The following is a 15,902-nucleotide window of genomic DNA, read 5'->3' as shown; positions in this document are numbered from 1 at the left end:
CTATGTATGAGCTGTTCTGTTAACAAAATGAGCAAGCTTTTTGCCCCTGAAGTCTGTTTCATTATTCAGTGAGATCATTCCTAGTTCATTCCCTACCTTTGGCACCATATCATTTCATACCTTGGCCAGCAAGATTACATTGATCTTGGATTTAAAATTATTGATTTTGCTAGTAGTATTTTACGAGGGAGATGGTCTCTCTTTTTCAGGCAATCATTGTGTCTGCTTCTTTCTTGAATTGACCTGATTCTGATTTAAACATTATGTCTGGTTGTCTTAGATGACCCCAACCAGTAGAGAAAAGTTTTCTCTATCTACCCTATCAATTCCTTTCAAAATCCTAAGAATTAAATCATCCCTTTTAGCTTTATTCCATGGAATACGTCTAGTTTACAATCTCTCCTTACTATTTGACCTTTGTAAAAATTATAGTGAATGTGCACTGTACTCCATCAAAGGCGAGTATACCTTTTCTAAGGGCATGCAAAGAGTTGGACACAGTACTTGAGGTGTAGTCTAATCAGGGCTTTGAGCTTTTAAAAAAGTAGTCTTTTATACCTAACACTACATTTTAGTCATCTGTGCACAGTGATCCCTACATTTCTTTAAACTTTCACTGTTTCTAATTTCTTAACATTTTAAAAATCCATAGATATATTTTTATGTTTCTACATGGATGTTCTTGGACTTCCATTCACCAGTGTTATGCCCATAGTTAGTTCATCAAAATCTTTCACTATTTCATCTATTATAATTTTGTGTCATGCCTCTCATCTTATCCAAGTTATAAACTATGGTGAAAAACTGAGGGACCAGCATAGGTTCTTTTGGAATACTGTAAGTTGTTTCTTTCTACTTCAAGTACATAACCACTATCCCAACTGTATTAATGTTTAAACAACCTACTAATGTCAATAATTGATTCAATTGCTTAAGCTTTAATTTTAGTTAACAGCTGGTTTTGTGGAACATTATTGAAGGCCATCCATCCAAACTATATTCAAGTCCATTCCCTTATCTACTACTTTTGTTCATTCAACAAGATTCAGTTAGGTTTGTTAAACCTGCCCTATCCTTTACAAAGCCACATCTGTTTTCTAACCAGCTCATATCTCTCCAAGTGCTCAAATCACTCTGTCCATAATTATCTTTTCTAAAAAAAAATTCCCCAAAGACTAACAAGTCAATATTTTCCTGGCTTCTCTCTCCTATACATGATAAAAGTTTTCCTTAGGAAATATTTCCAGAATCAAGAGAACTTTGAGAGGTAATGGCTTGAGCCCATTTCTTCATCTACCTCTGTTAAGTATAGGGATGGAAACCTTGAAGTTCCAGTAGTTTCAGTCTTTAAATCTATTTTCCTTTTTTTTCTGCATAACCTACAGTGTGAAGTAATCCTTGATTCATTATTTCTTTCCCTGAACGTTAGAATAGTTCCATTTGAGCGTGGCTGGAACAATAATGCAGAAGAGAGGCTTCAGACTCCTGGGGCAATGGGACTCATAGTGGGGGAGGTGGGACCTGTTCAGCTCAAATGGGTTGCACCTTGGTAGGATTGAGACCAATATTGTGAAGAAGTTTGCGGATAGTCGAAAGCCAATTCAAAAGGGGCAAAAACAAATATGGAAATGAAAAGCAAAAATCAGCAAGTCTGGAAGGCTGCAGGAACAAAGGCAAAACAGACAACAATGTAGTTTAGCAATCCCTAATGATATGTACTTCATTCCAAGGAGTCCAGTGAATAAGATGGATGATTGAGGTCATGGTATGTATGTAAAAGTATGATATCCTATCTATGACGTCAACGTGGCATAAAGGTTAGAAATGGCAGCTCAGCTTTTGCAGTTACTGGATTTTCAGGCAAAATAGAGGATATAAAAAATGAATAATTGCAGCATTGAGTCCAAATGATGTGCTGGAAAATGCTAGAAGGATAGTTAAATTATTTTTTAAAAAAAACCAAAGGGGCACTTGTACTGCTGGAACTGTATAACTGGAGGGAGTCAGAAGAATTTTCTGAGAGGTGCAAACATGAGGCTAGTAATCTCAATGCTAATATTTCAGTGTAGAAGGTGGAAAGAGACACAATTCAAAGTGCATTCAGGAGAAAAAACTTAGCCTGTAATTTGAAAGTCCAATGAGAGAGTGCACAGTTAAAGCAAAAAATCTGTAGATATTGGAAATTTGAAATCTAAACAGAAAACACTGGAAGTACTTGGAAAGCAAATATGAATGGTATAGGGACTGGAACCAGGAGTGTCAGTGGGAGAATTTTTGTTTGGCCATGAGCTTCACCATCAAGGTCACCATCAGTGTGAGCTTGGATTCATGTACTGGCCAGGCCTGGTTAGAACAGCAAGTTTCCTTCCCTGAAGAAACTTCACAAACTAGGTGAGTTTTTATGACAATCTGGCATTTTGGATACTGTTATTAGCTTTATAAATATAAATTTACTCATTACTTAAAATTTGCAGCTCACATTGGGGAATTTGAGTTCGTTTCCATTTCACTGGACCATGGTCCTGAAAATCAGTTGAGAACTTAGCCACGATGCTAAAATACACCTCATTAAGATAAAGAAGATCTATTATCAGTTGGGGAAAAGACCTGTTTTACAGAGATATGATATTATTTCACATAATTGGCCAGGAAAATGTGACTTGGAAGGTAAATCAATCAAAATAGTGGGATGTATTCAAGAATGAGATGGTGAGATATCACGGAATTATAAATGATAGATTGGCAAAAAAGAGAAACTGAGATTACAATATTGTAGAAAGATCTGAGGAACAAGGAAATGCAGAGGTAAAATTAAAAAGGAAAATGGAATAGCAAAGAGGGTATAAAAAGGCATTGGCTAGTAAAATCAATGAAAGTCAATCAGAGGATAGCTATGGAAAGAGTATGGATAGCTCCTATGTACGTGCCTTTGATTTCCAATGAATAATTTAATCCAAGCAAAATAGATTAATGCAGGCATATGGTTAACTGGTGTTTGAAAATTGGCTGATAAATATGTTGAGGATTAACAATTATTAAAAGTAGATAAATCATCTGGTTTGGATGAAGTACAACTCAAACTTAAAGTCACATAGCCTCTGGCAATTGTTTACAAAGCTTTTCTGGCTACAGACATGGAGGGCTGCTAATATTATTTCTTTAACATCAAATGGATGGATGGGATAATTACAAAATCTGAAGGACATAATTAATTGTCACTTAAAGAATGGTCAGCATGGACTTGTAAATATAGAAGACCATGTCTGACTAGATTTGAATATTTTGGTGAGATAACATTGGAGGTGAATGAAGGTAGCATGCTTGATGGATCCTGGCAGGGCTTTGATAAGATCCGCATGGGAGACTGGCAAGATAAGTGAAAGCCCGTTGGATCCAGGAACTGTGGTAAATTGGATTCAAGTTGGCTCAATGGTCAAAAGGTGATGGTCAATTAGTGTGTGCATTTTTGTTTGCCATTGGAAACTGTTTTCAGTAGGGTTTTGTAGGGCTGGGTCCAGCTCCTTTGATGTTTGAAAGGTACATCAATGAGTTAGACATAAACTTAAGGGTACACTTTAAAGGGTTTGGGAATGATACAAAATTTGATGATCATGGGTGTATCATTTGTCAACTAGAACTCTATAAATGGCATCCACCATCTGCAAACTATATTGCCAATTATTCACTTTGATTTTTCAGTACTTTTTAAAACAATGAGATGAAGTGGGAACAGGTTCTTTGGACCTGATGATTGGAACTTATGGTTTAAAAAGAGATGGCTATATAGATGGTGGATATACTAGTTTCACCTCTTTTGATTATTACAGTAGCAAGTGGTTATGTTACCAGTTTAGTATCCAAAGGCCTGGACTATTAATCCAGAGAGATGAAGTTGGATTCCAGCACTGCAACTCAAGTAAATAACTCTGGAGCTTTTAGAGGCTGGTTTCAGTTGAGGTGATTATGAAACTATAGGATTGTTATAGAAATCCATCTGTGTCACCAATGTCCTTCAGAGAAGAAAATCCACCTTCCTTCCCTGATTTGGCCTAGATGTGACTCCAGATCCACCAATGTGGTTGAATCTCGAGCATCCTCTGAAATGGCCTGGCAAGCCATCACTTTGAGAGCTAATCAGGAATGGACAATAAATGGTAGTCTTAGCTGTGACATCCAAATGTGAATGAATTAAAGATATTCCCTAGATTTTAGAATGTCCCTGAAGATTGGAAGAAAATCTTTCCTTAAAGGATGCAAGAAAATAGAATGCTATAGGCCTATTGGCAAGATCTCAAGTAGGGAAAATGCTAGAGTCTATCAGAGGGGTGTTAACCGGACACACAAATCATCTAGTTGGACAGAGTTAATAAGATTTACAGAATTCCAAAAGATTTCCTTTTTAATTTCAGGATGGATAAAGAAACCAGTGAATGGCAGTGTATTAATATTTTCAAAAAGCTCTGGTTAAAATATCTTGCAGGTTATTACACAAAATTAAGGGCCTTGAGTTATACAATAGCATTGGTTGAGAGTTAGTTAATGTAGTAAACAGATAGGATCTTCTTTATCTCTATACATCTCTCCTTCATTAAGGTGCTCCCCTTAAAACCAAGTTGTTGGCCATCTGTCCAATAGTTCCTTTGGCTTGATGAGAGATTTTTATTGAAAATTCTTTTGCAAAATGACTCTTTTAATTGGTTTCAGTGGTGCTCTATGCCTCAGCAAAGGTGGACAAAAGTATTGAAGCTGCACATCCAACTACAAATTTTTTTTACAAAATCTATAAAAATGGATTAGATTATGTGCTTTTGGAAGATGAGTGAGCTAGGTGAGATGAAAGGAGAAACTGGCACTAGGATTTTTTTTCAAAGGGATTACAAAGGTACAGAATACATTTACTGCTTAAATTAAACATTTAATAGTTAAGATATTTAAAAAAGCTGGTGAAAACAATAAAGAAAGTTATGGCTCAACTTTTCCTGTCCTAATAATGCTGAGTTGAATGCTCTCACCACTATAATGCACAAACGCTTCAGCAATTACAGGCATGATGCAAGCTTAAAATCAAAAGGCCACTGTCAGTTTTGCTCTGCTTGGCCATTAGCTTTGCAAAAACAGTGTCTCATCTGGCTCACTGTTGAAATCAATCAAATGTCATGAAATTTTATCTCTGGAACAGAGACGAATGAAATTCGCCACAGAGATTTAATTTTTCCCATTTCATGACGTGAGGAAATGTTAATTACTGTCAATCACTTATTCTTGTGTTAATTAGTACAAAAGTGGCATCCCACTCATTTGACTTTTATTTGTGGTTCAGAATTTTAAAATTAAAGCTAATTTTACCTTCTCCATTTTCTTTCAATTTTCCTTGTTCTTTCCAGATCTGATTGATACTGAATTTTTTTCCTCCTATACTGCACTTCTCTAAGAGCTTTTGCTCTTAATTTCACAAACTTTCCTTTAGTCTGGTTGATAAAGGAGATGTGTAGTTGCTTGCTGCGTTCAGGTAGTTACTTACTCCTTTCATACAAGTCCCAGATCCATTTTCCATGCTGCAACCATTATTCGCTTGCATTCTTGATAATTTTGTTACATTAAAAATGGTCAAGGACACATTTCTCAAGGACACATACCATTAGTTACCATTTCAACCCAATGAAAAAGTAGTGTTGACTGTGGGGCAAAGTAAGTTTTTTTGTTCCATTGGACCTGTGCATAGATGTAGTTGTGCCTATGACAATAAACTCAACTTGAAACCTCAATTTGAACTTGAAGTAACCTAACTTGTTATAAATGGAAGCCATTCAGAAATGAAAATGCAGTAAGTGGAATTGTAAGGTGGGACCCCTAAGAGAAGGGGATTATCAGCTTATGGAAACTGGTGGATATTTGGCCATTACTAAAGTGAAGCCACTTAGAGGAGGTGAATACTGACATGGTTGAGATCAGGATGAATGACTTGATGGTTACAATGAAAATGTTCAGAGGGTAGTTGAATCATTAACACTCCTTTTCTGTGTTTATCTTTTAAAGTTTGAGTTAGTAGTTCCCTCTTGGTTCTGTTCCCAGGGCTGCTCTAAAATCTTGGAAAGTAATGTCTTACACCATATAATTGTCTAATGCTCATGGGCTGAAGAAACTGAAGATTATTATAAATTAGCACTTGGCACAGTAGCTGAAAATATGTCATGTTGTGGTCACTATCTTTAGAAAGTCCTTAAAACTTGCACTGGAATTTAACTGAAAAATAGTCATATTAATATTAATCTTTGAAAAGGGCATTGAGCTGATTTAGTATTGTGTAAAATGTGTTAGAATAAAACCTGAAGGAGAGGTTAATGAGAAAGGAATTTAGTCAAATAAAGTCAATAAGCATTTGAGATGATGACACCAACAAAATCCTTATGGATGTTATTAATAGTCACTTAGAAAAGCAAAAGTCTGTCAAGGATGTCCTGCCTGGATTTGTAAACATGTAAAATTACATCTTACTAACTTGATTTGAATATTTTGGGAAGATTATATGGAAGGCGAATGACGATGGCATGCTTGATATAGTTTGTGTGGATCTTAACAAGGCTTTGATGAGATCCCCATGGCAGATTGGTCAGATAAGTGAGAGCCCGTGGATCCAGGAACAGTGATAAATTGGATTCAGAATTGGCTCAGAGTGCATGACTGATTCTCAGTCAAACATGATGGTATCCATTTGCCAAAATGCTTAAAAAAAACAATCTGAATTTTTTTTGGAGATAATTGAGGTGGTATGGTTAGCCATGACAATGGGAGAATGCTCTTCCTCTTCACAATGCCATTTATTCTGAACAGACAAAAACTTGATTAAACATTCTGTCTGAAGTACAGCATCAGACAAAGTGGCTTTTATTGGAATGCTAATATAAATTGAGTTCCAATGGCTGGTATGGAGCTTGTCTATATACGTAAAATCCTGACACAGAAACAAGTGCCAACTGAAGCAAACTTATACATGCACTGTTAGCTTGGGCAGGATTTTGTAATCTATTTCTACTCTTTTTTTTAGTTAATCTAGCTGCTTCTGGGGTAAATGGTTCTTTCTTTACTGTCTCCCTAAAGACATATTAGCCATTTTATCTATAGGCCATTCTCAGTGTGAACTTGATTGATGACCTACCATGCAGAAGATCTATTCTGAAGCCAACCTCCAGAGAATGAATATTGATTCAGTAGAGCTGTGTATTATGATTTTGCAGCAATAATGTAAGTTGACGGTGTAATTGATTACATATATTTTAGTTCCTTTTCTTGGAAAAAAAAGTTTGTCACAGTCACATCAGTAAACTCTATTCTGGAGTAAATGAGCTGGCAACTTAAATGTGGAAACCTGGTACTTTACCCAGCTGTGCTCTGGTGGTGTTTTGCCGATGGGTTGGGCACTGAAATGTCTGAAATTGAGTGATTTTTGCCGTACTTGTCCACTTAATGTGGTGACTCAACAGTTTGAGCTTTGTATTTGTGTATGAATGAAGTTTTTGTTGCATTGTGGTGACTGATAATTGTTGCCAGACAACGATTTGACATTGAACATTTAATTTTTTGTGATTTTGTTATCTTATTTGTTTAAAACTTAATCATTTTTTAAAAACAAAAGTCTTCAATTATTGCTGGAACTATGTTGATGCTGAAAAGTCTGTAAAAAGACTGCTGCTAGGTGTAATCATATTGAATAATTCCTTTGCTGCTGATTGCAGAATCTGGGCCATTGTTCATTAGTGTTTGATGTTCTATGATATCTCGCTCTGTGAACATAGGCAAGTAGTTAACAGGAAATTGGATAGTGGTTAAATACTTTCACCTTTTTGTTTTTGCACATATATTTCACTAGAAGCTCCTGACAATCAGAAATGGGAAAACTTTTTAGATTAATTACCGTTGGGCCAATTTTGCTGCATTCGGTTTTGTTCCTATCTTAAACTGCTAACTCTGCAGATAGTGGGAATTGCACTTTTTTTTGTGTGTGGTCTAGTTCTGCACTGGGTTGTACCTTTACCCACTGAGCCATCATGAAAATTGCACTTATGTTATATGTGAGGAAAATGTATTAGAACTGTGAATGTGATGAAAGGGGTGGCAGAGGAAGGAAGAACAGTAGTAATCTTTAGGAAGGATAATTGAAGTAAACTAAATCTCTTTAAGACGTTTCTGGGGATTGATGATGTCTGGCTTCCACTCATTTCTGTAGGTCTTGAGGTGGGTGGTGAGGCTAAGATATGATCCACAGAATCCGCCACAGGTGGGGCAGGAGGTGCTTGACCGGATGGCAGATGGGTAGTTTGGGAGGCAATGATCGTTCCGCACTGTTGAAGTTGGGCTTCTGTGAGATCCTGACAAACATGTATATGCAAGAATCGTCTCTGTACTGCAGATTGATGACTGAATTTGGGGTGATGTTGGAATGGAGCTGCCATAGATGGAACAGTTTCTAATTTGTTTTGTACATTAACAGCACCTCAGCCTGTTGGACGTGACGTGCAGCTTGGCAGCAAGAAAGACAGAAAAATGTTGGGCCGATGATACTGACTTGCTTGACACTAGTCTGCATTGAGGTTGGATCTGTCATGGGTCCTATCAGTTAAGGTCATGGCTTGCATGTCTTGATACAGCGGATGCAAGGTGGAGATTTAGTTCTATGGGTATTCAGATTTGAGAATGATGCTCCACATTACCTCTTGACTGATGGAGTTAAAAGCTTTAGTAAGTTCAAGGAAGGTCATGCATAGTGGTTGGTGCTGCTTCCTCCATTTCTTAGTTGTTGCACAGTGAAGATCATGTCCACTATTCCCCTAGATGGACATAATCCTTGCTGCAGTTTGGGAAGCAGCTTTTCCTCCACTGGGAGGAGGCATTTAGGGAAGATCCTGGCAACATTTCTGTGGCAGCCATTGTTTTGGGGACAGATTGATGGAGATAATGGAGCAGATTAGGTGATGGTCAGTCTAACGTTGGTAACTGTCATTGTATTGATGATGTTGCCACGCTTAAAGTCTCCTCCTTGAATTACATAATTTATCTGGATCAGGGGATGTTGCAATGAGGTCTCATGCTTTTCTCTTTGGCGATACAGGATTGTTTACAATGAGCATATTGTCAGCAGGCAGACTCTGCTGAAGTTTACTTTTGCTACACCCTTCTTGCCAGAGGATTGCATCTTTTCCGACCCTGGCATTGAAGTTGCCCAGGATGATCAGTTAAGTCTCCACGGTTATTTTTTTGTTACAAAGTGGGAGTAGAAGTCCTAGGTCATATTCATAACTTCCAGGGTTGCAGCTTGTGTGTTGGTGACCATATGTTGGAGTGAGCTGGAGGTATTGAAACTTCACTTATCCCACGAGGCATTGCTGAGGTACCAGTTTAGTTCATTCCTGATGGCAAAGTCCACCCCATGAAGACAGCTTTCTTCTTCTGGTTTGTCCTTGCAGAAGAAGGTGGTCTAACTGCTTGTTGTTTCAGCCGGTCATCAGTGTTTCAGTATTAAAGTTCATGAGCTTTAATAGCAGAGTGATGTTTGGGTCTATCAGTGTTGGAGCTGTGTATAAGGGACCGAATGTTCTAGGTCCAGAACTACTACTAATTGAGAAGTGGAAGTTGCCTGTGTGTTTTTTTTTATATAACATACGGTATCTGTTGTACTTGACAAAGGTCTTGATTCAGTAGAAAGGGAGACCAAAACAACAGAACCAGGCTACAGTGCATAAACAAAAAATCATCAAAGCAAAACAGAAGATGCACTGCTGATGTGAAAGGATTAAATATTGATGAGACCATCAGTTTTGAGACTAAGAGGGAAATAGTGAAGTGGAATTTTTGTTTGTTTTTAAATTTGACTCAAAAATATTGGGTTAGCCTTGAACAGCAGAGAGGGATGAGGAAAGAATTTCTGTGGTAGGCAGGTCTGTGACTAAGAGCTGAGCTCTGCCTGAAGAAAGTCACAGGTTTTATGTCGATGAGGTTGCCAATAATACCATCATGGCTGATTAATCAAACTGTCAGAATAAAATTCTGGTCATTATTCCACAGATCAATCAAATCACCAGGAAACTTGAACATACTGGGCCAATTAGATAACCAGGATGGGATCAGAGCAAATCATTTTTTAAATAGAATGGAGCTGAAATACGGATACTATTCGAAGATTAATTTGAAGCCAGCATCTTTTTGTTCTGCTTCTTTGATTGCTCCAGTCATCCTTTTCTCTAATGTGTTTGAAACTGAATTCTCCCTTGGCTGAGATAATGAAAAGTATTAAGAAATGTTTCTATATCATCTTAAACACCTTTAATTCACTGTTGCACTGGGAAAAGGACAGATGTGATTCAGTTCTGCATGATACTGTGTTAGCTTTGTATGTTTGGTGCTGGATTAATTATTAATTATACTTTTCTCCGTGACACAGGATGACTGCCAGCAGTCTATAATCATTGGCATTTGGAGTTGTAAGGAATGTAAGAAATTATGTAATGCTATTGAGACCGGTTCAGTGTGAGTGGTGTACATTGCCAGTGTCCTGGTTACTTGTGGCATGCACAGGTGGTAACTTTTACATTCATTCTTTCTAACTGAAACATTTTAATGCATTGAGCTGTTCAGCTGTATGCAACTTGTGTAAGTGAATGGCACTGAGTAGTATCGAATGGGGGCAGGTTTGCTTGTGGGAAATGGCCCAAGTAATGGAAACAATTCTGGTTGAAAAGGTGGTGTGTAATTTTTATTGTTGGTTAAACAAAAGAAGGAGTGGTAAAAATTTTATACAAATCCCAATGATTGTACAAAGTTGGCAGTTGTCCAGCTTTTAACAGAAAACTCTCTTAATAATTAATCCAGCATCAAGAACTCAAAGCTAAGTAAATATTAGCAAAAATCTGACCTTTTCCCAGTGGAGAAGTGCTTGCCAACGTGTTCTTTTCGGCCAATTTTCTGAAGTACAGTATCTAACTTAATTTTCAGTTGAAAAGTCTCAGATGCAGGAATTTTCAGAATTGGAAAAATTACTGCATTTTCTCTCCATCTCTCTCTCTCTCTCTCTCTCACTCTCTTGAATTGATGGGTAAAAGTATATTTTTCTTCAACTGAAAAATCACCTTCACATCAGTGCCAGAAATCTTTCAGAAATTTGGCCAAATGGTCACCTACTCAACCTTTCTGGAGAATGCATTACGACTAAATTCAATTCAGTCCCCACTCAGTGTCCCCAGATTGCATTTTCCAGCAGCTGTCATTAGACAGTGATCATAAGTAGAATCTTTGATGCAACAGTAACCCCAGGAACCCTGGAATTTGTAGTGCCACCATTGTCATAAATCTAACATTATTTTTAAATGTCTTTTTTCTTACCCACCCCCATCATCAAAAATATGAAATACTTTTATATCTGATCATCAATAGCCTGCATTTTTGTAAGATGGTAAGGACCCTCACCACCTGGGACATGCCCTCTTCATGTTACTACCATCAGGGAGGAGGTACAGGAGCCTGAAGACCCACACTCAATGATTCAGGAACAGCTTCTTCCCCTCCACCATCAGATTTCTGAACAATCCGTGAACACTACCTCATTATTCCTTTCTTTTTCTTGCACTATTTATTTTTGTAATTTATAGATTTTTATGTCTTACACCGTACTGCTGCCGCAAAACAACAAATTTCACGTCATATGTCAGTGATAATAAATGAGATTCTGAAGATCTGCTTATGGCAAATAGAAAAAGGATGTGAGGTAGTGGAAAAGATGGAATGGAATGGTTTAATGGTTTGTCTTTGTTGGGGATTATTAAAGACACGATAAGAAGTTGTTATGTGTAACAGTTTAGCAGTGAATTTGATAAGTGTGTGGTGGATGAAAAAGCAATTGATGTTGGCCGAGGGGGGATAAACACTGATGAATGATTTGATCAGCTTTGGGCATCATAGAGTAATACAACATGGCAACAGGCCCTTCGGCCCAACTCACCCATGCTGAACATGCTGCCTACCAAGCTAGTCCCATTTGCCTGAGTTTGGCCCATATCCCCCTGAACCCTTCCCATCCATATACTTTTCCAAAAGTTTTAAAAATATTGTTATTGTATCTGCCTCAACCACTTCCTCTGGCAGCTCATTCCATTTAAACACCACTCTCTGCATGAAGAAGTTGCCCCTCAGGACCCTTCTAAATCTTTCACCTCTCACCTTGTACCTAGGCTGACTAGTTTACAGTTCCCCATCCCTGGGAAAAAGACTATGTGCATTCACCCTGTACCCCTCAATCTCCTGTGTTCTAAGGAATAAAGTCCTAGCTTGCCCAACCTCTCCCTATAGCTCAGGCCCTCGAGTCCTGGCAACATCCTCGTAAATCTTCTCTGCACTCTTTACAGTTTAATGATGTCTTTTCTATAACAGGACGACCAAAACTGTACGTAATGCCCCAAGTGAGTACTCACCAACATCTTGTATGCAACTCCAACATAACGTTCCAACTCTTATACTAAGTGCACTGACTGAAGGCCAGCATGCCAAATACCGCCTTCGCTACCATGTCTACCTGTGATGCTGCTTTCAGCGAACTATGTACTGTACTCCTAGGTCCCCTGTTCCACAATACTTCCCATGCTGCAACCATTCACTGTATAAGTCCTACCTTAGTTTGACTTTGCAAAATTCAACACTTTGTACTTATTCGAATTGAAAGCTGTTTGCCAATCTTCGACCCACTTACCTAGCTGATCAAGATCCCCCTGTAATTTTTGATGGCCTTATTCACTGTCTACGATACCACCGATTTTAGTATCATCCGCAAACTTACCAACCATGTCTTGTACGTGAACATCCAAATCGTTCATAAAAATAACGAACAACAAAGGTCCCAGCATCGACCCCTGTGGCACACCACTAGTGACAGGCTTCCAGTGCAAGAAACAACCTTTGACCATCACTCTCCGCTTACACTACCTTCGAGCCAATTACGATTCCAATTAGCTATCTCTCCCTGGATCCCACACAATCTAGCCTACCATACAGGACTTTGTCAAAGGCCTTGCTGTAGTTCATATAGAGAACATCCACTGCTCTGACATCACCCATCCTCTTAGTTATCTTTTTGAAAAACTGTACAAGATTCTTCAGTCACGATATCAAACACACAGCCGTGCTGACAAGATAGACCTTGTCTCTCCAAATGTTGATAGATCCTGTCCCTAAGAATCCCCTCCAAGGTGTAATAATCTAAAGGTAGATATTTGGGTTCAGATAGGATGTACGAGGCAACAGAATTTTTTTTGGATTACAATTTTGGAATTGATTTGTTCAACTGCTGTGAATACATAAGTTGCTGCAGTTCTTTTAGTAGTTTCCATCATGTGGATAAGTTTTGCTCTATTGTCTCATTAATGTATATGCTTTTAACTTTGATCCCTTTGAAAACTACAAAATTGTTTTATTTCATCTTGAATGTTTTAAAATCAGAATGGGGCTTGCATTATGTCTTAATTTGTTTCAATCAGGATAGAGTGAAGAAATGCATGGGGTTATGTGCAAAAGGAAATAAGTTCAGTGCTGAGTAAAGGAATAATATTAGAAATGGAGAGTACATGAACACCTTGTGACTGTATGGGTCTGCCCCGGGTTCTCCAGTTTCCTCCTATATGCCAAAGAAGAACTGTTTGTATTGCTAATTGCCTTCTGCAGATTGCCCCTTAGTGTAGGTGGGTGGCGGGAGAATCAGAGGTGTGGAGCAGGCGGAGGGGAGTCGATGGGATGCGAGAGGGAAAAATGTTATTAATATAGATGGATGCTTGATGGTTTGTGCCAACGTGGGCAAAAGGGCCTTTTTCTGTGCTGTATGATTATGACTTCCAATTGGAAAATACTCAGGCTACGGCAGATTTGGACTACTTGAGCTTGTTTTTAGTACAAACGGTGCTTTGAATTAGTTTAGCAGTATATATGGATTTAGTTCCTCTGTGCTACAAATATTGTTGGGTGAGTATAGTGTAAATCTGAGATACTCTAAGTTGAACCACAGTGAACAAATTTAAAGTAATTTGCAAAGTATCTGAAGGAAGATGGGAATTCTTTTTGCATAGCAAATTATGATTCACAATGTATAGCTGTAAGAGTGGAGAAAACTGACTTGATGGTGGGTCTCAAAGAGGAATTGGAAATATCTCTTGGATGGAAAGCATTTTTTCCAATTTAGAACATCTTTTGCCCAGCCCAGTGAGCTTCAGCACATGTTGTGCCAATATTATTTCTTCCCCTCTGTGCTTCCTGTTACAGTTAATTCTGTTGCTAATTTTGCGATATTTTGTTGTTTTGATCTTTTAAAGAAAGCTTCTTTTTGTTGGTTCAGGAAATAATACCTTCCTGGAGCTAATAAATGTGGCGTGCAAATTACATCCCACATCATTAGGAACAGATGCTAATTGAACTAATGCTTATAGAGATGGAAAACCAACTGCAGATGATAGTACATGATCATCTTTACCAATTCCACTTGCTGAAATGTCAGTATTTCCAATGTTTTCTTTTATTGCATTTTGACTATTATTTTAGTAAGCTTGACTGGATATTTTTGTAAAAACAGATTTACCATGTTCGATGTGTAAACAGATGGTGTTTCTATCGTGTGTTATTAATAGGTTATTGATGTTCTGACTGTGCCACTTAACTAATTATTATTTGTTCCAGGTGGGGAAGAGGATTTGGACTAGTTGGAATCATTTTTGGAACAGAGAGTGCTTTGAATCAGCCAAACAGTATATATGGGCTTGGTTTCTATGTGCTACAAATGTTGTTGGGTGAGTACAGTTTACATCTGAATTAATATGATTCCTATCTGGCTGTCTAAGCTTCAATTATTTATAATTAAACCAATGTACCTGGAACACTTGCAATTTTCATACAATACCTTTTGAATACGGTAAAAACATAATAGTACCAGGAATAGAACTCACAATCCTGCCATTCAACGTGATCATGGCCAATATGCACCTGTCCTCATTTCCTCTTCTGTGCCAGATTACTCCTTATTCTTCTAAACTCCAAAGAATAAAGTAATTGTTTCTTTAGCCACCCATGATAGAACAACCCTCTCAACTGGGGAATAAGTCTCATGAATCTCTTTTGGACTGTTTTGAATGCCAGTATATCTTTTTATAAATAAGGCAACCCAAAAGTAATAAGAGGGTCATGGCTGATTCCAACAAAACAGGACATCCCATTTTTTGTTGTTGCTTAGAAATGTTGTAACCTATCAAACTATTTTGATGGAACCTTGCAGAATGGGGGATACTGACACCTCACCATGAAATTTCATTGAGGAATAAACAACAATGTTCAAAAGCCTATCAATTAAAGTTTATGTCAGAGGAGGAGGGTTTAAGTTAGACATGTGTTGAGTTCTGCTTTCTTGTATTAAATTCCTACATTAATAAAGTGTTTATTTTCTTGACTGTACAGAACAATTTTGAATCCTAACCCAAAAACCATGACAATCATTTTGAAGTGTTACTTTTGGATCCTGATCTTTTCAAATTATTAATAATTAGTTGTACCAAGGTATCTTTTAAACCATCCATATAACTTTAGTGAATGCTTAACTTGTTAAATTATAAGTTTGTGCAAAGCTGATCTTTATCAGTCCTCAATCTACTTGAGAATGTTGCTCTAGTGACATTGTTTATCCATCTCCATTATATATCCAGGCTTTCCTACTGCTTCTGATCCTTCATTCCAAATATTAATTTAATTATTCTATATCTGGATTATTAGAAATGTGGATAAAGTGCCTTTATTTCCACTCTTAAACAAAATTAAACATGTGCTTTATGAAGTTGGCATTTATTGAGCCCAGATCTTAAAATCTGAGTATTCCTATTTTTACCTGT

At 37.6% G+C, this 15,902-nt stretch overlaps 2 protein-coding genes across 2 annotated transcripts in view; one reads left to right on the top strand and one right to left on the bottom strand.

Moving 5' to 3' along the window:
* The window catches only part of gusb (glucuronidase, beta), a 63,171-nt gene that overhangs the window by 17,775 nt on the left and 29,494 nt on the right, over positions 1-15,902 (bottom strand). The gene's annotated exons all lie outside the window — the stretch shown is intronic.
* Positions 1-15,902, top strand: part of vkorc1l1 (vitamin K epoxide reductase complex, subunit 1-like 1) — a 37,730-nt gene that overhangs the window by 12,997 nt on the left and 8,831 nt on the right. Inside the window, exon 2 of the mRNA XM_052035662.1 lies at positions 14,704-14,813. Within this exon, the coding sequence (XP_051891622.1) occupies positions 14,704-14,813 (110 nt within the window). The remainder of the gene's footprint in view (positions 1-14,703; positions 14,814-15,902) is intronic.

This window comes from Pristis pectinata, chromosome 21, assembly GCF_009764475.1.
Source record: "Pristis pectinata isolate sPriPec2 chromosome 21, sPriPec2.1.pri, whole genome shotgun sequence".
Taxonomy (NCBI): domain Eukaryota; kingdom Metazoa; phylum Chordata; class Chondrichthyes; order Rhinopristiformes; family Pristidae; genus Pristis; species Pristis pectinata.
The sequence above is the reverse complement of the archived record's forward strand: the minus strand, read 5'-3'. Positions and strand labels throughout refer to the sequence as shown.